The sequence below is a fragment of the Lepisosteus platostomus genome, chromosome 11, assembly GCF_059453375.1.
Source record: "Lepisosteus platostomus isolate fLepPlt1 chromosome 11, fLepPlt1.hap1, whole genome shotgun sequence".
In the NCBI taxonomy this organism is placed as follows: domain Eukaryota; kingdom Metazoa; phylum Chordata; class Actinopteri; order Semionotiformes; family Lepisosteidae; genus Lepisosteus; species Lepisosteus platostomus.
In genome coordinates, this window is record NC_142621.1 from 26,164,836 (window position 1) to 26,192,618 (window position 27,783).

General features: G+C 40.6%; 1 protein-coding gene and 2 long non-coding RNA genes across 3 annotated transcripts in view; 1 reads left to right on the plus strand and 2 right to left on the minus strand.

The window, feature by feature from the left end:
* Positions 1-4,670: 4,670 nt before the first annotated feature.
* LOC148652271 (fibrous sheath-interacting protein 2-like) overlaps positions 4,671-27,783 on the minus strand; it is a 48,740-nt gene continuing 25,627 nt past the window's right edge. Inside the window, exon 6 of the mRNA XM_088597555.1 lies at positions 4,671-5,875. Within this exon, the coding sequence (XP_088453681.1) occupies positions 5,840-5,875 (36 nt within the window). The 3' untranslated portion in view covers positions 4,671-5,839. The remainder of the gene's footprint in view (positions 5,876-27,783) is intronic.
* LOC148652272 (uncharacterized) lies at positions 16,867-22,032 on the plus strand. Its single transcript, XR_015925059.1, has 2 exons — positions 16,867-19,367; positions 19,420-22,032. It is a non-coding gene; the product is annotated as an uncharacterized LOC148652272 (long non-coding RNA).
* On the minus strand, positions 25,690-26,963 carry LOC148652273 (uncharacterized). The gene is made up of 2 exons (XR_015925072.1): positions 26,895-26,963; positions 25,690-25,902 (listed from the first exon to the last, which is right to left on the minus strand). It is a non-coding gene; the product is annotated as an uncharacterized LOC148652273 (long non-coding RNA).

Genomic DNA, 27,783 nt, shown 5'->3' on the forward strand with positions numbered 1-27,783 from the left:
CTATTAAATCACGACCAACTCACTGTATCAAGTTTCATCAATCTTGCGAGGGGGGTCTTCTCCTGAAATTCTGTAATTTCTCCTGATATTGCTGTTTTGAGGATTGGTCTTTCCCAGGACCACCCCGTCTTCCAGCCTTCTGCCAAGTAAACAGTCGCTTGATGCTGCTGAATGGTATAGGCAGGTGCCGTCTTGGTAAAACACCAGCAACCTCGCTGGAAATGGAGTCTGAAATTTTATTTTCGGCGATTTCAGCTCCTTTTTTACTTCAGAATATTCCATAGGTTTTTTTAGTACTGTTGGGGGGTAATCATTATCACCATAAAAGCGTTTGTTATTGTGGAAGAGTTCTTTCTTTTGCCAAGCTTTACGCAACACTTCCTCTTTTATCTTGTAGCTTAAAAACGTGGTGACAATGGAGCGCGGTTTGGCGTCAGGGCCTTTAGGTCTCGGCGCTAACGCTCTATGCGGCCTTTCAATTCCCAGTTCCACGTCCTTCGGTAAATCAAGTTCCCCCCTTAGCAGATTTTCAAGGAAGGTGACCATGCAGCGACCCTCCGATTCTTCGGGGATTCCGTAAATCCGAATGTTTTCTCTGCGCGATCTTCCTTGCTGGTCTGTTAATTTAGTTTCTAAAGTAATTTGTCATTGCAAGAGTTTCTTTATCGCAGTTTCTGTTGTTAAGACCCTTGTTTCCACTTCTTCGATCCGTCCCTCTGCTTTATCCAGTCTCTTATTAACCTTGCTCAGCTCCTGTTTAATATCCATAAGCTGCTCTTTATTATCCCATCTGAAGTCTCTAAGTTCGTATAATATTTTCTGAAGACTGGCGTCTGCGCCATCTTGTTCAGAGTCCGTTGAGCTACTTCGATTATGGTCCGAAATTGCAATTTCGACATTTTCCATGGTCGTTAGTTTTCTCCTGCTTCTCCTGACAGCCCCTTCAGCCATAGTTATTATTTTTTCAAACGTAACGTAGAAAAAAAAACACTTTTTCAGGGCTTTTTTACAATGTTGCCGGGCGATCCGTATTTATGCTGCCTTTCCCGTCCGCATTCTAACCGGAAGTCAGCAGCAACATTTTTATTGGATTCTTGCAGATATTTATTTGTTTCAATACAATTCAGTGCAAACAAAACATTTTCAAAAACAGGATTTACAATGTCCTTTGCAATAACAGTGACCCTATTGTTGGGAATCTGAGATTTTGGACTTCTTTTTTCCAAAATGGAGATTTCTGCAGCTTCTGGGAGCAATAATGACTCTTTTGAGTTACTCTCATGTAAATTGTTACTCACAGGGGTGAAATCCCACTTTGTTTTTTCAACGATCTGAGATACTATCTGCTCAGCAATTTCAATGATTTTGGCTTTAGAGATCCCAAAAGCAATATCACTGTTTGCACTTTTCATTCCCACACTTGATTCCGAGGAGTGAGACTTTAATTTGAAAGATGGGGAGCTACTGCCATTTGTTCTTTTCTTAGTCACTTTTGCCTCATCTCTCTCATTCTGCTGGGCATCAGGACTCTGAAGAAGGTAGTTCTTCTCCACAGATAAGCTGGAGGAGGGTGAAATCGTTTCTAAATTTTTCAGAATTGCTGACACAAAGTCACTCATTGACTGGTTATCCCCTGAAGGTGTTTCCTTCATGTCACTCATCTTATTTTCAGTATTTGCTTTGCAGAATTCACTCTTGACTTCTTGTAAGACAGTACTGATTATTTCTGTTGCCGTGACAGCTAACTCCGCCTCATCATATTCTTCTCAGTGGAGTCTCTGGGATTGTCCAAAGGCATGTAGGCCACCACCATGGCCACCCAGGAGTCTACAGGTTGACCCTGACTCAACAGCGCTTGTGAAAAAAGACTGGAGTCTTCCAGAGACAACTTGTATAATCTCACTGGCAACCTCTGAGGCTACAGAGTCTGTCTGTGCTTCTAGATTAACACACACAGTCTTTGGGGTGGGAATTCTTTGCTTATTTGCTGACAAAGCAGAGTTGACACGTTCAAGAACACCATCCACAAGTTCAGTGGCAAGGTTATTCGATCTGCAGCGGGTAATCAAGACACCTAACGCACAACACTGGGGTTCCATCAGCTGAGCAGGAAGCTGTGCTTCAATGAGGGCTCTGCTAAAGACATCCTGTACTATATGTTCTGCTTTTGTAATTATACTAGACTTAGCGATTCCAAAAAGGTCCTTCAAAGGTTCTGAGAGGGGCTTTCCAGCATCTTCTCCTCCATCAGCAACCACAATCTCCTTCGAGGGTGTTCTGGATTTTAATCTGCAGGGTGTATTTTTCCCTGTTTCTTCTCCTGAACTACCCGAGGACGAGAGGGGTGAAGGGAAAGGAGTGGAGATCCAGCATCTCGTTGACATGAAGCTACTGCTCCTACTCTGGGACTGCCATGTGGACCCTGACTCAGTACCAAGCAGAGAATGAGAACTCACGGTGGCCTGTAGTGTCTCCTCACTACTGCTGAAGTAAACCGGGGACTCAAAGGAGCAGTGAGACACGCTCCTGCTCCTCTCTTCATTGTAAAGGGAGATGAATAGGGAGCAGCACTCTGATAATGGACGCTGCCACCCACGCCACTATATTCTCCGCCGTGTCATTAAGCTCTTCCGTTGTTATCTGTTTTAAAGCAATAGTACAAAAGTAACCACAGAGCACTAAAAATGTTCAATATACAGTACACCTATCAATATAAGACCTACTTTTACTTACTTGTCAGGGTTCATTGTTTCCCATGTTAACATTTAGAAATTTGCAACCAAATTTTGAATGCCAGCACAGACGCAACTAATACAAATATACTGTTGTCCATACAGTATAGTAAAAATCTATTATAGATATACTGTTGTTATGTATAGAAAAATATATACAGTACAGTATTTCTAATATATAAATGAAGCAAGAACAACAGAATACCAGTCTAACCAAATAAATAGAATGGTCAGTATTGCAGATTTTGCAAGTGGATCCCTTAATTTATAAATAACTAAATGTGCAGACCCCTGTTTCATTCCAGAGGAGGCAGTGTCAAAGGGTTCTTTTGGCATCGAGTCTATGGTAGAAAGTGAAGTCACCCCCTTGGAACCTGGACAGTTTAATATTCTCTGGCAAAGAGGCGCAGACCTTTGGCATAGTGGAATATCTATGCCCTGAGGAGTGGCTATGTGGCTCTGACGCCAGGGCAGCCACAATCAAATCCTAGTGGGAGCTGAGCTGAACATATCAGGGAAGGAACCACTAAGCAACAGCTAGGTGGACTACATTTCAGGATTTACTGTACTGAAGGAACAAATTAACATATTTCTTTACATTTGTTCTTTAGTTATGACACTGTGCATTTTAACCTCAAGGAGCTATCTGGAAAAATAAAATGCATCCATTACATTCAGACAAGCAGTGTACCTTACCTGTCCATATAAACTGTTCTCAATCACCTTTCTTTCACTAAAAAACATTATGATAAAAATTAGTGTGACATTGTTACTACATGGCCAAAATACTAACTAGATTTTGCAATATTAAACAATGGTGACTAATTAACAATATATAGGCAACTTTTCTAGTGGCAGAACAATTAATCTATTTTAAAGCACATTCCTGTGTAAAAAAGATGGCCTCCTAACCATGATGTTGTGGGAAATCCTTCAACCAAGGAGCAGGACACAGTCTTTGTGGATTCAGTTGTTTTATTGAGCTCAATAATGACATCAACGCGCGTTGGGTCTGCCCTGCAGGACAGACGAACCGCAAGGGTTTCCCAGCTCTTATATATAGTATGATCTCAGGAAGTTGTTTTGTTTCATAGCTTCATGTGTATTCGTCTTGCGCTTTGATATGTAGCATGAGTTGACCGGTTGGTCCTGTCTCAGGTCCTGCCCTTTGATGTGTAGCTGTAATGGTTGGAGCTGCTTAAGAAATGTTAAAACAGCCGACATATTACACAATGTGCCTGAACCAACACTGTAGTGTTGAATACAGATAAATTATATATATATATATTTTCCATCAATGATATATATATAGAAGTGTTTTTCTACTTCAATGATTATGTTCGTACTTTTTCAATTTACCTACTGGATGTCTAAAACTTGCTTAGGTTTTTAACTTTAATATGAGAGGCTTATAAAATAAAAATCACCACAACAAAATAGGACATTGGAAATGATAAATCTTTAACTTCAAACTGCAACTGTTCCATAACACTTTAGCAAGTATGGTACAATCGTGTTCCTATGTGAAGGAAGATCACTGGTAATTTTACATCATTGTGTTTTCAACAACAACTACTTGGTCAGGCGCAATGTATCTAACCAGTTTCATACTGGGTACTTCATAATTGACACAACAAATACAGTTAAATTCAGAAAATAAATAGTAATTCTGCATTGAAATGTGCAGAAATATGTCATGTTTATGTTTGTACCCTGTTAACTTCATAGAGATTAGACCTTAGAGAATTTAAAGATTCTGCGAAACAGGCAGTTTGACCAGAGGTGCCCAAACGTTTGCATACAACTGTATGTTGCTGCTGCATCATTCAGGACAAAGCCCAAAATGCGTTTCCAAGACATTTGATGACTTAGTGTTACTTAGTTGTTACTGCCCTCTGGTGGTTGTTGATTGAAACATAACATCCATTCAAACACGACCAGACATTTCTCCCACTGTCAATACTTCAGCAAAACTTCACATTTTATACCGGTGCCACAACAAATTGTTATTATGATAGAAATTTGTTTTAATATGACTAATATATTATTGTTGTAATGCAGTATGATCAGAGTTATACATAAGTACAATACAACAGTTTATTTTTGCGAAGGTTCAGTGTTCAATGTCAATGTTCTAGTCATTACAACAAAGTCAGTCTATGGTAAACTATATCTAGGATTTGGAAAAATGCACATGAGCTAACACAAAAATGTGCACATGTACTGTACTGTTAACAGACTGATTCATGCATTCGCAAAGAGAGAAAAAGCAATTTCATGAACTCAGCTGGTGAAGTGAGCTCAAAATAGAAAACAGTTCCTCTTTAAACATTTACATATCACCATACTAAAACGATTAAAATAAAAACTTTATGTTCACACTGATGCTTAACATACCACAACTGCAGCATGTTGGATTTACCCATCAGACAGCTGACTGATCAGAGGGACTTCATGAAACCAGTTGGAATCAGTAGTCACCTCTTCAGTGGAGTCAGGTGAAATATGAACTGACCCAAGAGAAAAGAATTATTGTAGCATTAGGATTCTCATGGCATGCATAAAAAAGTGATCAATCCAATTAACATCCAAAATAGACAGAAAACATGTATTTATTCATAGATAAAATTAGGATGTTACTTGGAATTAAAACCCACAACACGCAGAATAAATGCCACACAGGCAGGTGCCCAAGGCTGGAGATAAACCATGGGCTTTGGAGATGCAGTGCTATAACCATGAATTGGAGGCACCAAACGCTAACAGAATCTGGTGCTTTGGCACCTCTATAGCATATCTTGGCATAGCCACCCTAGAGTAGACGCACAATATAAGAGGTGCCAACATACTATGCTCATTGTGGTCACTGAGGATCCAAAAAGTATTAGTTTAGGTTATTAATTTAAACCTATAGGTGTTCATCTTGGAAATACAACAAAATATAGCTGCAAGGTCAGTGTCAGGTCTGGAATTTGCATGAAGAAAAGTTCACCTTAAGAGGATGAATCCAAACATCCCTTACTCCAGTACCTTTTTGTGCCTTCTAGCTCTGGTCTCTTTCTTCAGCTGGGCCTGTCGCACCTCCCTCCGGGCATCTTCCTCTGTCCTCATCTGAAAAGCTCTCTCTCTCTGATTTTCCACATCTGTAGAACCGTCAGTGAAAAGGCAAAGCAGATGACAAACAGCAGAAAGCTAGATTGTGTTGAGCACAAAACAGCTACGCTACTAGACATTTATATTTATATATGTCACCTGCTTATAGGTGGTACATTAAATATTAAGGATTCTGTTAGATCATGTGGAGCTGAATCTCTCCCCTTTTTACAATCTAGCAATTGAGGCCTTTGGGCATTTTTCAGCATATTACAGTAGGAGCATTCAGCAGCTGAATGTGGTCTGGGAAGCCCAAAGACAAAATAACTGGGAAAATAACATACCATACAGCAATGTACAGTGAGAATGTGAAAAAAAAAACAAGAAACTTGATTAAGCTGATGTAGAAAACCGATGAGGCTAAATACTATATATTGATAATGCTGGTGATTTAACAGCTGATAAATCAATGAAAGGGGTGAATAAACTATGTGTTTTAAAAGTGAGTTAAGCTACAGTGTGGAATGTGAAATGGAAATCTAATAAGTAAATTGATAAATATTATTCTTTTCATACAGCCATATTATTGGAAAGCTTTGGAATTTTGTAATTGTAGGTGTTTATTAAACAAATTCTACAGTTCTGTAATCAGTAGTAAACGTGAAGATGTTGTCAACCTGCATCATTCCTTCTGGCCAACAAACTAAAAAACATTAAATTGTGAACTAGATCACAGTTGTACCACTGCAAATTATTGGATCTAGAAGCTTACCCTGTTTTCCAGAATGAAGAATCTCATTAAAATATTGCCTTTTTATTCTGTCTTGCATTTCTCTTTCAAAATCCTTACTTTCCTGTAAAGTCTTATTTAGCTTTTGCTGCAGGAGAGCAACCTTCCTTTTATAGAATTCAAATGCCTGAGAATGACAGAAAACCTTTCACAAGTGGCTATTCTTTAAAGAAAAAGAAAAGCCTCTCAACAAAAGATGAAAAGATCCATCTCATTGTTGATCATCTTGTATTAAAAAGCACATGTTTTTCCATTACTCTAGTATTTAATGACAAATGAACTAGCTTGCAACCCAACATGTTGCTAGTAGAAAACTTCCCGTCCATAAGGTCACATTTTAATTTAGTATCAGACAGAAACTGTTGGGCACCACTGAAATTCCAGCTCAAGTAAAAACTACAGGAGACTCCAATCTCATCTCAATCTACAGCACCCTGAAGCTGGGAAGCTGGGTCTGGTCAGAGCTCAGAAGAAGAAAGGCTGGGTCCAACATTACTTGGACGAAAGACTCTGTGTGTAGTTCAGAACCTTGCAGGCTGGGTATAAGAGATTGAAGCAGCAATGTCTCTCCTCTAATGCTTAGGTAATGAGGAGGAGAGATCATCAACCACCCTCTTGGATCCTCTTGGGGAGATACCCCTGAGGGATACTTTAGAACAGCCAATTATGCAAAGCAGCATGTCTCTGGGATTTTACTTGGAATTAAAACCCACAACACGCAGAATAAATGCCACACAGGCAGGTGCCCAAGGCTGGAGATAAACCATGGGCTTTGGAGATGGAGTGCTATAACCATGAATTGGAGGCACCAAACACTACCAGAATCTGGTGCTTTGGCACCTCTATAGCATATCTTGGCATAGCCACCCTAGAGTAGACACACAATATAAGAGGTGCCAACATACTATGCTCATTGTGGTCACTGAAGATCCAAAAAGTATTAGTTTAGGTTATTAATTTAAACCTATAGGTGGTCATCTTGGAAATACAACAAAATATAGCTGCAAGGTCAGTGTCAGGTCCGGAATTTGCATGAAGAAAAGTTCACCTTAAGAGGATGAATCCAAACATCCATTACTCCAGTACCTTTTTGTGCCTTCTAGCTCTGATCTCTTTCTTCAGCTGGGCCTGTCGCACCTCCCTCAGGGCATTTTCCTCTATCCTCATCTGTAAATCTCTCTCTCTGATTTTCCACATCTGTAGAGCCGTCAGTGAAAAGGCAAAGCCGATGAGAAACAGCAGAAAGCTAGATTGTGTTGAGCACAAAACAGCTACGCTACTAGACATTTATATTTATATATGTCACCTGCTTATAGGTGGTACATTAAATATTAAGGATTCTGTTAGATCATGTGGAGCTGAATCTCTCCCCTTTTTACAATCTAGCAATTGGGGCCTTTGGGCATTTTTCAGCATATTACAGTAGGAGCATTCAGCAGCTGAATGTGGTCTGGGAAGCCCAAAGACAAAATAACTGGGAAAATAACATACCATACAGCAATGTACAGTGAGAATGTGAAAAAAAAACAAGAAACATGATTAAGCTGATGTAGAAAACGATGAGGCTAAATACTATATATTGATAATGCTGTTGATTTGAAAGCTGATAAATTAATGAAAGGGGTGAATAAACTATGTGTTTTAAAAGTGAGTTAAGCTACAGTGTGGAATGTGAAATGGAAATCTAATAAGTAAATTGATTCTTAAAATGTAGAGAGCCTTGCAAAAAATATATGTTGGTGCTTTTAGAAAATATATTTCAAGGATGTGACCGCTACGGGCAGAATTTTAGAAAAAAGTGCATCAACAAAGTGCACCCTGTTTAGGTTACTTTAGAAGACAATGTACCAAAACAATATATGCTGTCTGGGTCATTAGATTAGCCGAAAGTAACTGATAAGCTTTGAAAAAGGGCGGAGCGGTGGCTCTGTGGCTAAGGATCTGCGCCTGTGGCTGGAAGGTTGCCCGCAGCCGGCAGAGGAATCCTACTCCGTTGGGCTCCTGAGCAAGGCCCTTAACCCCAACTGCTCTAGGGGCGCTGTACTATGGCAGACCCTGTGCTCTGACCCCATGCTCTCTCCCTGTCTGTGTGTCTGTGTGTCTCATGGAGAGCAAGCTGGGGTATGCGAAAAGATAATTCCTAATGCAAGAAATTGTAAAGGGTTAATAAAGTAATGTTATAAATATATAATAAAACAAATCTAGTGGTGCTTCTTCTTTTGTTTATGATGTAATCTGTTTTGTCTTAGGGAAAGGGGAAGTGTTGAAGGGACAAAGTGCTGAGCTTTCTCTTACAGCGCAACATCTTATTAAACCCTGTACTGCTTGTAACAAATTGAGTCTCTGATGCACTTTGCAGAGTGGCAACAGGGCTCCCAATATTGCAATATTGAAATAAAGACCTTACTCAGGTGAGAACTCTCTCTTGTGGCTTCCTTGAAAATTAATATTTCCATGACAATTTGGGGGCTTGTCCAGGATCACAAACCTGAGTGCGGACGGCTGCTGAAACTCCATCTGGACCCGGACAATTTTAGCAATTTGGACGAACCCAGGGGGATAAACTGTTTATCCTTCCAGAGATGCGTCTGGAGAATTGGCAGCTGTCTGACGTCAGTAAGTGATCCTTAAAAAGTTAATAGTTTGAAAAGCGAGCCACAGGGGTGTTCTCTTCGATAAGTCAGGGACTTACAGTATAACGGGTCTGGGACCCGGCGAGTCTGGGACTCGTGAAATGAACATATCTTAACACAGACGTGTGGTTTTTGCTCTGCGGAGTAGTTAATGTGATAAGGTTCTAAGTAAGGCACCGATCGGTAAAAATGGGGAATGAAAATTCAAAGACGAAAATGGGACCGAGCAGTCCAGCAAAAGTACATGTACGACAAATTCAGAGACGCAGGAATAGGTGTAAACGATTATAGCCCGGGTTAGAGTCCCGGCAGAAGGAAAAATGTCTATGTTCATGAACTGTAAAGCTAGGGTAATAGGTGTAAGGGAACTTGCACATAAATTATATATGATAATTAGGGGCACATAACTATGAAGGATCTTTGTAAGTGAATCAGAATGGACAGAGGAAAGTGGAATTAGGAAAAAGAAGTTTCCTGAAGAACAGGAAAATTAGAAGAGAAGTAGAAGAAAGGAAAGAAAGTGAATTGGAAATCTCCACCGAAATTAAAAAGCGGTCCGGAGCCAAAGCCTTTTCACTTGTTCGTGAAATGCCAATGTGCACTTTTCCAGGTCCAGAAGGAACTCCAGCATATGTACATTGACCTTGGTCTCCTAGTGAATTATTTGCATTAGTCAAGTCTTTTCCTAAATTGCCTGATGATCATAAAGAATTTAAAAGAAAGGCAAGCCTTGTTCTTGATTGTCTTAAGCCTAATTACAGTGACATAACCTTGTTGCTAGATCACATTGTTCCTAAAGGTTTACAACGTCCTCTAACAAGGAGGAGGCAGATTGGCGGATACATGACCCAAATGATGAAGAAGTATCCATCTAAATTAAACCACACGGAAATGGAGAGGAAAAGTTAGGCGGCTGCTTCTAAAAAGAGGTAAGGACTCCTCTTTTCTAAAAAGTCCCTTGTCCTCTCCATGTTGCTGTGGTGGGTTCAGGGTTTTTCTGAAGCTGAAGCGAGTACAACAGAAAAGTGAGTTTATGGTGTATGTGTTTGTAGATGCCTGTTTTGTGAAGGTGGGGTAGAAAAAGAGGGATGGCTGAAGGAATAGCGTCTCGCCCTGCCTGTGCGAAAAAATCCAGGTGCTGCATCCTGGTACATGACTGCAGTATGGCTGAAGGTAGTAACTAGAACTGTACTCGCAGAAGAACATGGTTGTGTGTTTAAAGCCAGGATTTGGAACCTGGTCCGTGTTCCCGAATTGTGAGAGTTCGTCAGTTTGTCTCGACTGGGGGATTCCTCGGGGCGCGTGGGAGACGTGAAAATGGTTTGGTGTGAAGAAAAAAAATTAGATTAATGCAAAGTGAAACTTAAAAAGAAATATGGACTATCAGACGGAATTTAGCGCTGCAAATGGCAGGTAAAAAGACTCCCAAGGAGGAGAAAAAGGAGCCGCCAGTTTGTCGCAATTATTGTGCGACTTTAATATTATACCAAGATATAAGACCCCTTCAAGAAAATAACGTGGACTGGGATAAATCCCCTGATTGGGTATATCCAGATGGGGGGTGAGTTAACTAGCCCTGGGGGAAAGGGGGGCAAGACCCCAAAGACAAAACTACGAACAAGCTGGTGTGCAGTTACTAAAAAAAAGGGTGTTTTTTGGGGAAATTGTAAGAAAGAGGCTTGATTTCACAATTAAAGAACATGTCAGAAGCTGAAACGAGAGCCATGCGTGAACTAACAGATTTAATCTAGTAAACCCCTTTGTAGCCTTCCTAAATTTATCTCAGGGTTTAAATAAAAGTGAAATAATCTTACAGTGTGCGGGAACTGGGGGAGACAGGAGCACAGCTGTCCTGTTTTTAGACTAAAACAGCATAAAGATGTGATATAAAGTTTTCTAACGGGTAGCAGGAGGCTACAGGAGAAGGGGGGGCAAGGGTTGTGTTTAAAGCAGATACAAGCTGTCACAGTTTGCCTGGCAAAAGATGTACAGTTTCAACTACTGATGTGGGTGGGGGACACCCCAGACCTATTGGGCTGGGATGTCCTGCAGCATTTATAAGGAATTCCTGTATGAAATAGCATTTATGTAAACTAACTCAATAGAGTTATGTGATATTGTGATTGTTTTACCTAATGAGGGAATCCATAAGGCCGGGCTACTCCAAGTATTAGATCTTCAGACGAAAAAAAGGAGTATAAAACCAACTACATGATAAAGCCAGGGTGAATGCCCTCTCAGAACGAGCTCGTCTGGTGACGCATTGGCTTTAGGGGGTTAGTGCAGTGTAAAGACAAAATTGCCTTGACCCCTGTAGCAGAAACCGTTTTTAATGTTTTGAAACAAGCTCTTGCAGGCACTGGCCCTGGACTGGATTCCCTCAGACGGATCATCTGTATGTAATCTGTATGTAAGTGAAAGAAATGGGTTGTGAGCTGTTGTGCTGGTACAGGAGCATGGAGATAGGCATCGTCTGGTGGGTTATTATTATTCAGGACCCCTTGATGCAGTGGCCAAGGGGCCGTGTTTATGTGTTGTGCAGGCTACCTGCCTGGCTGTATAAACTGAATAATCTGGTGTAAAACTAGCAGACCGAATGAAAAGATTTAATTGAAACTTGTAAATATGCGAAATGGAAAATTGTAGCGATTTATATAGACTCTATTTTTCTATAGTTCCACACTGCTGACCCTTGATTGTTCTCCCTTTCCCATTGGCCCACCATCACTCCACTGTTTCAGTATGATGTCATCATTAATTAGCTCTCAGCCAATCAGAACACATCTTATTCACTATTTAACATGGAGGCTTTCAGGAAGAGGGGGCCTTTTGTTTGACTTTGGTCCTGCTTCGCTTCGCTTCAGGTTATTGCTTCGGCTTCGTTTGTTGGTTTGTTTTTCTTTGTATGTGTGTGTATTTTCGTATAGCTTCGGCTTTGTTGTTTTGTTGGTTTTTTGTTAGTTTCTTTGTACTTTCGTTTGTGTGTTCATCCTTGTTTTGTCATTTCCTTGCCCCAGTGTTACATGTTCAACTTTTGTGTTCTTTTGTACCCTGCTCCTGTTTATTACTCTTGTTCTCCCTTATTTGTCTTCCTGGTTCACTTGTGTTTTTGTGTGAACTTTTGTATATAAGGTTAGTTTAGGTTGTTGGGTACACTTTACACACTTAGTTGATTTTGTATTATTACACTAGTTTAGTACGGGTGAGTGCCATTTGTCTGGTATGGTTTTGGGTAGTCAGTGCAGGTTAGCTAGGGTGTTGAAGACGCCGAAGACCGTGTGTTTCGGGTTTTCTTTTGTAGTCAGATTAGCTTTCCCTCACTGTCCTAGCCAGCTCCATTTTGTTTGTTATTTTCTTTCCTTTGGCATCACTCTAGTTTCTTACCCTTGTTATCACGCTTCCTAGTCCCTCACCAGAATCCCCCTGCTTCCAAAAGAATTATCCTAAATGTTACACCCCTTTACCCCTAGACACTTGGGGTCGTAACATTATTGGGGGCTCGTCCGGGATATCAAATTCCCGTCCTAAGGATTTTTTTTTTGTGTTGCAGAATTTTGGTGTTGGTACAGGATTTTGATTTGTGGATTGTGTTTTGGCAAGGTACTGTAGTTATGGCTACTTTTGATTTGCGACAGTTTGTGGAGGAACCTTCCTTTGAGCAGCTGCATAAGTGTAGGAAGGCTAAATTGTGCCAAATTGCTGATCACTTCCGGATTCAGGTTTCGACGCAAGCTCTTAAAAGGGACATCAAGAGAGCTGTGGTGGATAGGTTGGTGGAGTTAGAGGTCATTGCCTCAGCGAGCAAGGACGCCGGTTCTCCTGGGGCTGGTGCTAAACCTGCTATGGTGGTGGAAGAACAGGACGAGGTGCAGGGGGTGGCTGAAGACTTAGCGGAGGCAGAGGTCAAGGCCACCTTGCCTCCCTTTGAACCGTTCTCTCCAGTCTCCACCGGGTCAAAAAGCGATACTCGCCTGAAAGTTCGTTTGGCCAGCTTGCACATCGAGGAGCAGGAAAAAGCCCAAGTACGCCAGGCAGAATTTGAATTGCGCCTTGCAATTCGTAAAATGGAGATTGAGGCGGAGAAAGAGGTTAAGCTCCATCAGCTTGAGCTAGAAGCACGAAAGAATGCTCCTGCTGCGCAGCTGACCCACTCTGAGGCCTCTAGTGTGTCTCCTTTGCAAGATCCACTCTCTACCACCTTTGATGAAAGTAAGCACATTGCTTTAGTTCCTCTGTTTAGGGAGACGGAAGTTGATTCGTACTTTGGTGCATTCGAGCAAATTGCCACATCACTCCATTGGCCTAAGGAGGTTTGGTCACTGCTTTTGCAGTGTAGATTAGTGGGCAAAGCTCAGGAAGTTTGTTCTACACTTTCTTTAGAAGAAAGTTTGAATTACAATACTGTGAAAGCTGCTATCTTACGGGCTTACGAATTAGTTCCTGAGGCTTACAGACAACGCTTCCGAAATCATGGTAAAGTGTCAGACCAGACATTTGTTGAATTTGCTAGAGAGAAGGGCACTCTTTGATAACTGGGTTGTAGCAAGTAAAATGAGCGACATTAACTCATTGCGTGAGTTAATGCTCATAGAAGAATTTAAGGACTGTTTGCCTGAACGCATTGCTGTGTATTTGAATGAGCAAAAAGTAACTACTTTAGTGCAAGCCGCTGTTTTGGCAGATGAGTTTGTGCTCACTCATAAGAACGTTTTCACATCTGCGTGTGTGGAGAAGACTTTGTTTACTCCAAGTTCCCAGTCTCAGTCTCTCCAAGTACAAACTAGTTCCTCACGTCCTAAAGAGGAGCGTGAATGTTTTTATGGTCACAAGAGAGGTCATATAATTGCAGATTGTTTGGCCCTAAAACGTAAGCAGCAGCAGCAGCAGGAAACTAAGAGTGTAGGGTTTAGCAATGCTGTTTCCCATGTTCCTGTTCCTTTGACTATTGAAAATACTCCTGACCCTTGTTATGAACCATTCATTATGGAAGGATTGGTTTCGCTAACAGGTAAACCAGAAGACCAGAAAACAATTCAAATATTAAGAGATACTGGAGCATACCAGTCATTAATTGTTGTGGATGCACTGCCTTTGTCTGATCAATCTTTCTGTGGTTCGAGTGTATTAGTTCAAGGCATCGAAATGGGTTTTATGAAAGTGCCTTTACACTGTGTACATCTACAATGTGATTTAGTTACTGGATTTGTTAGAGTGGTATGTCCTTCGCTACCCATTAAAGGGGTAACTCTTATTCTTGGAAATGACCTGGCTGGGGGTAGAGTATAGCCTATTGTTTGATTGGTTTTGTTTCTTCATTGTCCAAACATTAGATGTTTGTTTTTATGGGTGGGGGTGTTACGTCCCAGTGTGTGTTCTGTGTGTGTTTTTTCTATGTTCCACACTGCTGACCCTTGATTGTTTTCCCTTCCCCATTGGCCCACCATCACTCCACTGTTTCAGTATGATGTCATCATTAATTAGCTCTCAGCCAATCAGAACACATCTTATTCACTATTTAACATGGAGGCTTTCAGGAAGAGGGGGCCTTTTGTTTGACTTCGGTCCCGTTTAGTTTTGGTTCGCTTCGCTTCGCTTCTGGTTATTGCTTCGGCTTCGTTTGTTGGTTTGTTTTGCTTTGTATGTGTGTGTATTTTCGTATAGCTTCGGCTTTGTTGTTTTGTTGGTTTTTTGTTAGTTTCTTTGTACTTTCGTTTGTTTGTGTGTTCATCCTTGTTTTGTCATTTCCTTGCCCCAGTGTTACATGTTCAACTTTTGTGTTCTTTTGTACCCTGCTCCTGTTTATTACTCTTGTTTTCCCTTATTTGTCTTCCTGGTTCACTTGTGTTTTTGTGTGAACTTTTGTATATAATGTTAGTTTAGGTTGTTGGGTACACTTTACACACTTAGTTGATTTTGTATTATTACACTAGTTTAGTACGGGTGAGTGCCATTTGTCTGGTATGGTTTTGGGTAGTCAGTGCAGGTTAGCTAGGGTGTTGAAGACGCCGAAGACCGTGTGTTTCGGGTTTTCTTTTGTAGTCAGATTAGCTTTCCCTCACTGTCCTAGCCAGCTCCATTTTGTTTGTTATTTTCTTTCCTTTGGCACCACTCTAGTTTCTTACCCTTGTTATCACGCTTCCTAGTCCCTCACCAGAATCCCCCTGCTTCCAAAAGAATTATCCTAAATGTTACACCCCTTTACCCCTAGACACTTGGGGTCGTAACATTATTGGGGGCTTGTCCGGGATATCAAATTCCCGTCCTAAGGATTTTTTTTTTGTGTTGCAGAATTTTGGTGTTGGTACAGGATTTTGATTTGTGGATTGTGTTTTGGCAAGGTACTGTAGTTATGGCTACTTTTGATTTGCGACAGTTTGTGGAGGAACCTTCCTTTGAGCAGCTGCATAAGTGTAGGAAGGCTAAATTGTGCCAAATTGCTGATCACTTCCGGATTCAGGTTTCGACGCAAGCTCTTAAAAGGGACATCAAGAGAGCTGTGGTGGATAGGTTGGTGGAGTTAGAGGTCATTGCCTCAGCGAGCAAGGACGCCGGTTCTCCTGGGGCTGGTGCTAAACCTGCTATGGTGGTGGAAGAACAGGACGAGGTGCAGGGGGTGGCTGAAGACTTAGCGGAGGCTGAGGTCAAGGCCACCTTGCCTCCCTTTGAACCGTTCTCTCCGGTCTCCACCGGGTCAAAAAGCAATACTCGCCTGAAAGTTCGTTTGGCCCGCTTGCACATCGAGGAGCAGGAAAAAGCCCAAGTACGCCAGGCAGAATTTGAATTGTGCCTTGCAATTCGTAAAATGGAGATTGAGGCGGAGAAAGAGGTTAAGCTCCATCAGCTTGAGCTAGAAGCACGAAAGAATGCTCCTGCTGCGCAGCTGACCCACTCTGAGGCCTCTAGTGTGTCTCCTTTGCAAGATCCACTCTCTACCACCTTTGATGAAAGTAAGCACATTGCTTTAGTTCCTCTGTTTAGGGAGACGGAAGTTGATTCGTACTTTGGTGCATTCGAGCAAATTGCCACATCACTCCATTGGCCTAAGGAGGTTTGGTCACTGCTTTTGCAGTGTAGATTAGTGGGCAAAGCTCAGGAAGTTTGTTCTACACTTTCTTTAGAAGAAAGTTTGAATTACAATACTGTGAAAGCTGCTATCTTACGGGCTTACTAATTAGTTCCTGAGGCTTACAGACAACGCTTCCGAAATCATGGTAAAGTGTCAGACCAGACATTTGTTGAATTTGCTAGAGAGAAGGGCACTCTTTGATAACTGGGTTGTAGCAAGTAAAATGAGCGACATTAACTCATTGCGTGAGTTAATGCTCATAGAAGAATTTAAGGACTGTTTGCCTGAACGCATTGCTGTGTATTTGAATGAGCAAAAAGTAACTACTTTAGTGCAAGCCGCTGTTTTGGCAGATGAGTTTGTGCTCACTCATAAGAACGTTTTCACATCTGCGTGTGTGGAGAAGACTTTGTTTACTCCAAGTTCCCAGTCTCATTCTCTCCAAGTACAAACTAGTTCCTCACGTCCTAAAGAGGAGCGTGAATGTTTTTATGGTCACAAGAGAGGTCATATAATTGCAGATTGTTTGGCCCTAAAACGTAAGCAGCAGCAGCAGCAGGAAACTAAGAGTGTAGGGTTTAGCAATGCTGTTTCCCATGTTCCTGTTCCTTTGACTATTGAAAATACTCCTGACCCTTGTTATGAACCATTCATTATGGAAGGATTGGTTTCGCTAACAGGTAAACCAGAAGACCAGAAAACAATTCAAATATTAAGAGATACTGGAGCATACCAGTCATTAATTGTTGTGGATGCACTGCCTTTGTCTGATCAATCTTTCTGTGGTTCGAGTGTATTAGTTCAAGGCATCGAAATGGGTTTTATGAAAGTGCCTTTACACTGTGTACATCTACAATGTGATTTAGTTACTGGATTTGTTAGAGTGGTATGTCCTTCGCTACCTATTAAAGGGGTAACTCTTATTCTTGGAAATGACCTGGCTGGGGGTAGAGTATAGCCTATTGTTTGATTGGTTTTGTTTCTTCATTGTCCAAACATTAGATGTTTGTTTTTATGGGTGGGGGTGTTACGTCCCAGTGTGTGTTCTGTGTGTGTTTTTTCTATGTTCCACACTGCTGACCCTTGATTGTTTTCCCTTCCCCATTGGCCCACCATCACACCACTGTTTCAGTATGATGTCATCATTAATTAGCTCTCAGCCAATCAGAACACATCTTATTCACTATTTAACATGGAGGCTTTCAGGAAGAGGGGGCCTTTTGTTTGACTTCGGTCCCGTTTAGTTTTGGTTCGCTTCGCTTCGCTTCTGGTTATTGCTTCGGCTTCGTTTGTTGGTTTGTTTTGCTTTGTATGTGTGTGTATTTTCGTATAGCTTCGGCTTTGTTGTTTTGTTGGTTTTTTGTTAGTTTCTTTGTACTTTCGTTTGTTTGTGTGTTCATCCTTGTTTTGTCATTTCCTTGCCCCAGTGTTACATGTTCAACTTTTGTGTTCTTTTGTACCCTGCTCCTGTTTATTACTCTTGTTTTCCCTTATTTGTCTTCCTGGTTCACTTGTGTTTTTGTGTGAACTTTTGTATATAATGTTAGTTTAGGTTGTTGGGTACACTTTACACACTTAGTTGATTTTGTATTATTACACTAGGTTAGTACGGGTGAGTGCCATTTGTCTGGTATGGTTTTGGGTAGTCAGTGCAGGTTAGCTAGGGTGTTGAAGACGCCGAAGACCGTGTGTTTCGGGTTTTCTTTTGTAGTCAGATTAGCTTTCCCTCACTGTCCTAGCCAGCTACATTTTGTTTGTTATTTTCTTTCCTTTGGCACCACTCTAGTTTCTTACCCTTGTTATCACGCTTCCTAGTCCCTCACCAGAATCCCCCTGCTTCCAAAAGAATTATCCTAAATGTTACACCCCTTTACCCCTAGACACTTGGGGTTGTAACAATATACATTTGGTGTATGCCACAATATTGGATGGCGGTGAAGGAATAGGGATTTCCTCTACACGGCAGGGACTCCAGTTAAGAATGCTGGGTTTGTCTCTGAACTGTTAGAAGCTTTGCAGCTACTGACTGAAGTAGCTGTGGTAAAGTGTAAATCACATAATAAAGAAATGTTTCCAGTAACTCGAGGGAACAACTTTGCAGATGCTGCTGTCAGGTAAGCAGTACTTGTAGAACAGGAGTCTGAGACCCCTGTGAAACCTCTGTTAGTGAAAAGGGGACAGCTACATAAAAATATTCAGGCTCTGAAGCAGAGAAAAGGACATGGTTAGAAAAGAATGTGGTGCTCCCAGCACACTGGACGCCCTGCATGCCCTCACAGCCTAATGCCTTTTGTAGCTCGACAAATGCACTCTGTCGGACACCTGGGTGTGAGAAATGGTGTGCCGGTTACCCAAAACTGGGTGAGAACCGGGTTTGAAGCAGTAGGCACTTATGTGGTATCTCAATGTGACGCTTATCAAAGGAACTCAACTCAACAGTTCAGGTGCGGGTGCTACATCTCAAAAGACCTGCTCCTGAGGAACCTTTCATGCACTGGCAAATTGACAATTGTAAAGGGAAACCTTGGCTCTTATAATCTGTTCGGTGTGAGATGGACTGAGATCACCCTCAGTCTGCTGGAACAGTGGAATGAAGGAACAAAACTCTGAAAGATCGACTAGACATCAGACTGAAGGAACGCCATGGGATGCGGGCTGGATCAAACAGAACTGTGTAACAGAGCCTGTTTGATATCATCACGGGCCAATCAACGAAACTTCCTGGAGGGACGAATTTGGCTAATGGGATGTTGAATTTGCTGATTCTCTATTGTAGTATTGTAGGTTGTTAATTGAAGTGGTGGACAGGTGCTGGACGCTTGGAGACCTCCAGTAGAGGGAAGATATGACCTGATACCTGGCGAGTGGGTGTGGGTGAGGATGATATACCCTGCCAGATGTTGCAACCCCGCTGGGGAGGGACCATATCAAGTGCAACTGACTACCGACTCTGCCATCTGAGTGACAGGATGAGATCGCTGGATCTACGCGTTGCACTGACACCGAACCACTGCACCAGAGACTGAGTGAACATTAATTATTATATTGTTACTGTTTCTGTGTTTGTCAAGCTTCCTGAGGGGGGGCGACAGTGTGGGTATTAAGTAAAAGGAGTTTTACTTTGATATATGGGGATATGGAATCAATACTTTATCAGTAAAACACAAATAATAATCAGAGCTCATGTTGGGTTTGTATTGCTATAAAAGATGCTCATGGAAGTAATCCCCTTTGATAGAGGTGATTATTTATGTTTATTGGCATGGGTAACTCAAATGTATTAGAATGGAACGAACTGTATGCTCCTCGCTATAATCACAGTTCTAGGCCATTCTCTATTAGGGTGATTTAGGTGAGCAAAGACTAAACGGTAATATTTGTACTAATTGTATTCTAGACAATTATGAGCAAATTAATGACTTAGCAAAGCACATCTATGATGAAGAAAAAATATAAATCATAATTATAATCCAGATGATTGGGGCATTGGTGCATGGCTACAGTCTGTGCTAGGAACATGGAGAGGGTCTCTGGTTCAATACGTATTTGTGGGTCTGGTATTATTCGTTATGATCATATTGCTAATGTCCTGCTTGAAAAACATCTGGACTTAAGCTGCTGCTTCTGTGCTAATTGTATGCCCTGAAGGGATCATGAAGGTCAAAAAATGATTTCATGGGAAAGGTTCTCTTATCTAGTGGCAGAACCTGATGGGTAGAACAATATAGTTTTAAGGGGGGTTACCCTTGGGTGTGATTCCCTCAGATGCAAATGATTATTGTGGTTTGTTTGTTCATAATAAGATGTTTTGCAGGAACGGAACAAAGAGAAATTTTACAACTTCAGCTAGAATTGTTCTGCAAAACGGCACAGCTGAGGCAGGGGAACAATGTGTAGATTTTTCTAAGAGTTATTACCCAGTTGTTGACCAATCTTGTAAAAAATCCTAAGATTATGCTGGGCTCCAGCCCACAAGGATTTACCTGTGCTGTAAGAACTAATGAGTGAATAAGGAGACTGGATTCTGGTGAAAGACTTCAGGAAAAAGAAACCGTACCAGGTGCTGCTGACCACTGCCACTGCTGTGAAGGTCATGGAAAGGATGCCCTGGATTCATGCTTCCCACTGTAAAAAGGTCACAAACGAACTGAGCAAAGCGCAGGAGTGATGTCTCCACAAGGACAGATGGGGATCACCTGCTTGGGACTGATGTGCACAGCCTTTTTCCTTTTTATGTGGAAGCCTGTCACCACCCCAAAAGAGGAAGAATCTAAATGCAAAGCCTCTTTGTATACAAACTGGCTGAATGAAACTGATAATGAGGGGGATATGAGTAATTTGTGGTATAAATTTATAAATCATACTGTAAAGTTAAAGAAATGTAATGCATCTTGTTATGTATGTGCTTTAATGCCTCATTCTACAGCCTCACCCATGTGACTTTTTCCCCCGACCAGTTGGTAGTCACATTTCTGAATGTATAAGTCTAGTGGCAGGATTTCCAAAGCCAGACCCTAGATCTTTTCCCACCTTTACCATAACATATTTAACCTACTCAAAGGGGAGTTAGATTAATGGCACTCCAGAACAGGTTCATGCTGGACCTTCAAAATGCAGCATCTGGAGGAGTCTGTGCTTTAGTAGGAGACTCCTGCTGTACATATATTCCACTTAATGACGATGATTACGGAAATATTACGCTCGCTATTCAGCATTTGAAAGAACTAAAAGACTAGGTGAATAAAGAGAGAGGCATTAAAGATACACCGGCTTTTCTCTCCTGGTTAGAATCACTGTTTGGGCCAGGGGGATTGTTTTTCTTTAAGTTACTAACACCGATTATACGGGCTGTGATACTTGTCTTCCTGTTTTAATGTTGCTGTATGACATGTATTATTCCAATCCTTCGAAATATGGTAATGAATATGTTTATGCATCAGTATATTCTGATAAGAACGCAAGAATCCGACGTATGGGAGCCTCCTGGGAATCCGTATGAAGAATCTAACTTTTAAACATTTTAATAATAAAAAGGAGGGAATTGAAATGGAAATCTAATAAGTAAATTGATTCTTAAAATGTAGAGATCTTTGCAAAAAATATATATTGGTGCTTTTAGAAAGTACATTTCAAGGATGTAACCGCTGAGCTACGGGCAGAATTTTAGAAAACAGTGCATCAACAAAGTACGCCTTGTTTAGGTTACTTTAGAAGACAGTGTACCAAAACAATATATGCTGTCTGGGTCATTAGATTAGCTGAAAGTAACTGATAAATTTTGAAAAACAAATCTAGTGGTGCTTCTTCTTTCGTTTTATGATGTAATCTGTTTTGTCTTAGGGAAAGGGGAAGTGTTAGAAGGGACAAAGTGCTGAGCTTTCTCTTACAGCGCAACATCTTATTAAAACCCTGTACTGCTTGTAACAAATTGAGTCTCTGATGCACTTTGCAGAGTGGCAACAGGGCTCCCAATATTGCAATTACTTGTCAGAAAGACATCTTTTAAAATAGTTATGCTAGAGATCCTGTTATCTTTTGCTTGCTCCCCAATCATGCTGTATTTACAGAGGTGTCACAAAGTCACTTGCCAGAGTGGATATAAATGTCTCTAATCAGTTTAAGATGCAGAAGGAAACCAGCTATTAAAGATCTGTCATCCAGGTGATGACCAGGAGCAGCCCTGGGTCAAAATAAATCAAACTGTATTCTCATACCTCATCCTGTCTGCTGTACTGCAGACCTTTCATACGCTGTATTTCACCACTGCATATCCCCTCTGTTTTCTGAGCTCCTGCCTGGTGCCTTCATAAACAACAACAGCAAAGAAAGCTTAATCCACAAGGCAAGGTCAAAATGTCAGACAGCAGCAGAGGAATTTGTGAATGTGGTTTTTCCGTAGAGCAAATGTTTATCTTTTGGAAAACTTTGACTCAGTCAAGACTTTCACTTGCTTGCACAATTAATTAACTTAAGGCAAACCTTTACTTACAGTTGTATTCTTGACATCCAATGTTTTAACATAACAGTAATATTTACAGCGAAACGAAAAAAAAAAAACAAATCAGGGAATCTAAAAGGCAGGAACTTGCTGTTAAAGAGTGAGGAGCTTCCGTATGTCATTACCTGTCTCTGTTAGCCATAAACTGGTCTGAAATATTCTTGGATCCCTCCTCCAGGAGCCATTCCCTCACATCGGTGAAGCTGATATCCCTGGGAATCTCGTTCTGCTCCTGGAGCTCCAAGAACTTCTTCACTATTGTTTTCTGAAAGCCAGCACAGCCTTTTACTAGAGTGTCACACTCCCTTCATTGCAAAGTTCTCCTAAGCACTATTATAGCTGAGTGTGCACTTCAAAACCAACACTGACTTTTTACATTAGATTTTTAATTTGAGCTCACAACGATAGAATGTGTTTGTACAGTATATGTATAAGAGTGAAGGCTGAGCTACTGTAGTTTGTTGATCTAAACATTTCAATTTAAGAAGTGCATCTTGGATACTAATTTGAATGTCGCCATTCTAACTCAAAGTCTTCACGGTATCAAACCTGTGTGGTCACACGTCCCAAACAGTCTGGCTCTGCCAGTGGAGCCTGGAGACCCCAAAAATATAACACACGGTTTGCCTTTTAATAATTTACACCTCTAATAATAATAATAATAATAATACAAAGTAATAAACACCTTGTTTGAAAAGCTCGGACTGATTAGTAATTTGTACAGAGCAACATAACAAAACAGTGGCCACAGTACATACGGAAATTTCCAACTATACTATTTTTAAAAACTATGTCTTTTTTCTGTATATCAAGACCTAGTTTCCAGTGACTACCGCGATGCGCCCTTCCATTTCCTAACTGTGTTATAGAAAGCAAGTGGCGCTGCTAAAGAAAATATCCTAAAAATAACTACTTTTTGTAGTGTCCGTAATGTGACGAGGGGTCCGGTTCACCTTCAGACTTAATTTCTTGTATAAATATATTGTATATACAGTAGGTTTTATAGTCTTATAAAATATTTTTCAAAGCGTTTTATAATGCTACTCTTGCACTCTGCTGTCTCCTAGTTCCTTTCAGTTGGGCTTCACCGGTGAAATAAGGATGAAAACGTCCTCTCTGCCCAGTCTTGCTTTTTGGCGGTTGATGTGTCTGTATGTGTCTTTTCTAGATATGTCTAAAACGACACCTAATATGCAGGAAGAAGCTGTTAAATTGGTAAGCTGGTATCTGTAGCTGGGTAGCTGCAGAAAAGGATTAAAAACGTACAGACAGAAACTTTTTAAAAACAAATCTGGGTGCGGCGGTAGGATGAGGTCACAACAGAACAGCCATTTCACGAGGTTCCTAATTCCTCAGCCTCGAGATGCGTTCTGGTTGTTTGCGGTTTGGCTGAAGGTATTTGTACGGTAGCAATGCCGTGCTTTAAATTTCATACTTGGTTATTTAAGATCCCTGTTTATATGAATAGGTGTGTTAACCCCTCTGTATTCTGGCTAGATTTCACTCTGGAATTCTTAATCTGGCCTTCCTAAAGTTTTTCCTTAAAACAATTGATGAAGACATTTTTCACTTTTTAACCACTTTTCATCTGTAGCTCCGAGGAACTGCTGGTATAGTGGTGGACAATGCGTGCTGGATTTTGGGATCCTTTGGGATGGAAAAGAAGTGTAGAAATGCAATTTTAATTATGGTCAATTCTGGTATTGTATCCATTTATAGTTATACAGGTGTTGTCCTCAATATTCTCAGTCACAGCAGCATGACACATGGAATATTATCCATCCATTGTCTAATCACTTGATCCAATTCAATGCTGTGGAGAAGGGCTCTGCAATTACCAGAGGTCAGTTTTTTCATTTCTGTTGCAGTGTGAGAGCAAAGAAAATTACAGTCATCAACAATTATACTGCTTATCTGTTTAGTTGCAAGATATTATCCTTTCTTTTGGAAAGAATCTGTATTCGGATTTGTGACCAAGATTACATAATACAAATGCCAAAGCTTGGAACGTCTGAAAAAGACTCAGCGGATGACAGAGGGATCAAATTTACTAACTAAATGTGTGTTCACTGATTGATCTGCAGAGCCACACGGTCAGGCTGGGTGCAATAAGATGTGGATACAGTCCTTCAAATTCACATCCCTAGTAAAAAAAGAGAATACAATCCATATAGACATTCCAGTGAACTGAACATGCAAGTGTTGAAGATGGAAGATGGAGGGAATCACCCAAAGAAAGATTATGTGAAAGCAGGGAGAACGCAAACACCCTACATAAGGTGCACACGTCTGGAATCAAATTAAATGACCCCCAAACACGTTCACCAATTTTATTTCTAAAAAGATAACTTTCTGCATTATGATAAATGATGAACGCACCTTCGTTTTTATTAAAATATAATTCAAAATGATTTTAGAAAATTGTGTTATTTTTATGTAAGAACTGTTTCAATCAAACGCACTTAAAAAAACCCCCAATATTTTAGGAAATGTTGGAAAAGGAAAAGATGGTTGAAAAGTATGGAAGCCCGTTTCCGCCAGGGAGTAAAAAAAACACGCTATGGTATCTCAGAATTCCGATTTAGTATCTCAGAATTGCGACTTAGTAACTCAGAATTCCAACTTAGTATCTCACATTTGCGACTTCGAAATAGCCCATATTTCATTGTCTGTCCTTTTGATTTGTAACGGATTTGGGTTCTAGGGCTTGTGCCCTCGCCGCTGTCGCAAATGTGAGATATGAAGTTGCAATTCTGAGTTACTAAGTCGCAATTCTGAGATACTAAGTCGCAAATCTGAGATACCATAGCGAGTTTTTTTTTACTCCCTGGCGGAAACGGGCTTCTATAGAAAAGCCTGGAATGCAAGTGTAATCCTCACTTAAGGGGAGCCGGGTTTTAGAACTGGCTATAGTTGCTCACGGACATAGCGTTGGCTTTATGAACTACAACTCCCATAACGCACTACTCAAGTCCCTATTCTGCCTGGCTGTGGTGACCTCTAGTGGGTCCCTCTCAGTTCTGGCAGCTTTACCGTTGATCTTGTGCACTCACTGGCGTGCGCAAGAGGAACTCGCACACAGACTTTTGGAACTCGGATCGGAACAGTTCATGCTGCACTACTAAATCTTATGAAGTGCACTACTGTGGGTCAGTAGCTTTGAGGATTTTGAATACTTAGAGTAAATCAGGTCTTGCTATAACTATGAATAGAATTATGAAGGCTAAGACTGTTTTTTTTTAATGGTGTAGTACACCAATAAGACATTTACAGACAACATTAAAACTAACAAACCATTTTGTGATTTAGTTGAGTGTCTGGTCATGGATGTGGTAGTGTGCTCACCTATTTGAATAACACAACTTTATACAAAAACATGAATGCAATTATTTTTATTTCAGAAACAGTAGTTCCCATCATTAAAACTCCTTTTTTGATTTTGCATTGCAAGGAGTTTCCCCTCCATGTGAAACATGTTTGATGGTGGCAGATGGATTATTACAGGAAGGCTCTGGATAAAGCAGTCGACATCTTCGACAGCAAAGATGTTTTTTTAGGCATCTTCCTGGAGTTTGGAATTACAGGGATCCCTGGAAACACAGAGTGGTTTGACATGTCACTGTTCAAGTTTCTTTATTCCATGGCAGCAGGTCAGATAGACTTTGGATACAGTTCTACCCAGAGGCATCTTAATGTCCGGTTTATTCAATAAGAAGCTATTTGATTAAAGGTGTGTGGTAATTTGGCTATTAGACAACTGTTTTTCAGTCATTTCAATCACATTCATATATATTATTCCTGTCACCTTCTATTGGACTATTCACCCCTGATCCTTACTATTACCTGTCCCTTAACCAGTTCAATACATGAATTTCCCTAAATGCCTATTGCCTTTAATTTAAGAAGAACATTATCAAAAGCATCTTTAAAATCTAATCATATCATTTTGTACGTTCTGTGTGTGTTTACTGCTGTGACTTGTTTGAAGAATTTTAACAAGATGGTAAAGGAAGAATGACCTTTTCTAAAACCATATTGACTACTGCTAGGGTCTTATTTTCATATGAGCGATCCTGTTGTTTAGTTCTAAAGTGGTTTTCATAACTTTACTTGTAAAAGAAGGAAGACGTATTAGCTTATATCTTATATCTATCATATAAGTCACATTTAGTCATATTTACTATACCGAGAGATACTGTAGAAGGGAATGAGGGAGGGCACTGAAAATGATGAAAATAGAGTACTGTTGAAGAGGACTGCCAAAGATTGATGCACTGGACAATGGACTATTTAGAAGAAGAGAGATCAGTGAAGAGTAGAGGTGCACAGGTAACCACTTGATCAGAGTGGAGTTTAGAGTTCTGCCTCACCATTCCTATGGAGGTAGCAGAGTCAATAAAACTTGACGTTTGCAGAACACTAAGGCCAATTTGTATACAAATCAGTTTGTTTTTTAAAGGATTCTAAATTTAGGATGAATTCCCCCATTCTACATAAATTCCATCCAATGTCTAATTCTGAACCACACTTGTCACTAATGTGCTACACAGAATAAAATCACAGTCACAAACTAAATACTCACCATCTGGAGTGTTCTGAGGCTTGTTCCTACTGAATCTGTCCAAACTAAAAACTTCTTTTTTGAAGAACTATGAGCACACAAAGAAAACAATTTAGGAATATTTCTTCCACAGGTATTAAACTTGAACTGTTACGTACTGTATTGATCTTGATAAATTTGTAGTCATTATTCATACAGAACATTCAGCATTGGCCACCATAGCAGTTGCTATTCTTGTTGTTTGCAATTAATAGGAATGTCTTCTAGAATGTTATTTGATGTACAAATGAGCATTCTATTCAAATTATTTCTGTAGTGCTAATATTAAAAATACAATAATGCCCAAATTAATTAATAATTAAAGTTTGGGTATCTAATCAATACCTTGTGTTTTTGAGGCTCCTTGAGGCTCATCAGGCACTTTAAATGGTCCAAAGCTTTCACAGCTCCCGCGTCCACTGGATGTTCCCTGGGCTCTTAAGTTTTCCAAAGATGGATTTGTTTCATTCTGAATTCTGACGTCTTTTGACCTATTACCCATGATCTTATGCTTTATCATGGAGCCAAACTTTTTCAAAGGATGTTTCTTGACTTTCTGGCTCACATTCACATCTCCATCCGGCGTATTAACTGCAAAGGGGATGTTGCTGTGCGAGAGAAGCCCTTTGCTCTCAGATGTTTTGGTCAGTTGCATTGGGGTCCTGTAATGTTTTGCTATGTCAATGCGCAGACCACTCTTGCTTTGGGCTGGACTGAGATTTTTGTCCTTATTAAAGCTGGGATTGTACACATACCAAGATGAGTGTCCGGGCAACTCCTGTCACAAAAAAACAAAAAGTTATAGTTCAGTGACTGTTGTTTCATTTTTAAAAGTAAATCAAAACAAGTAACACTTCTCTTACGGAGAAGA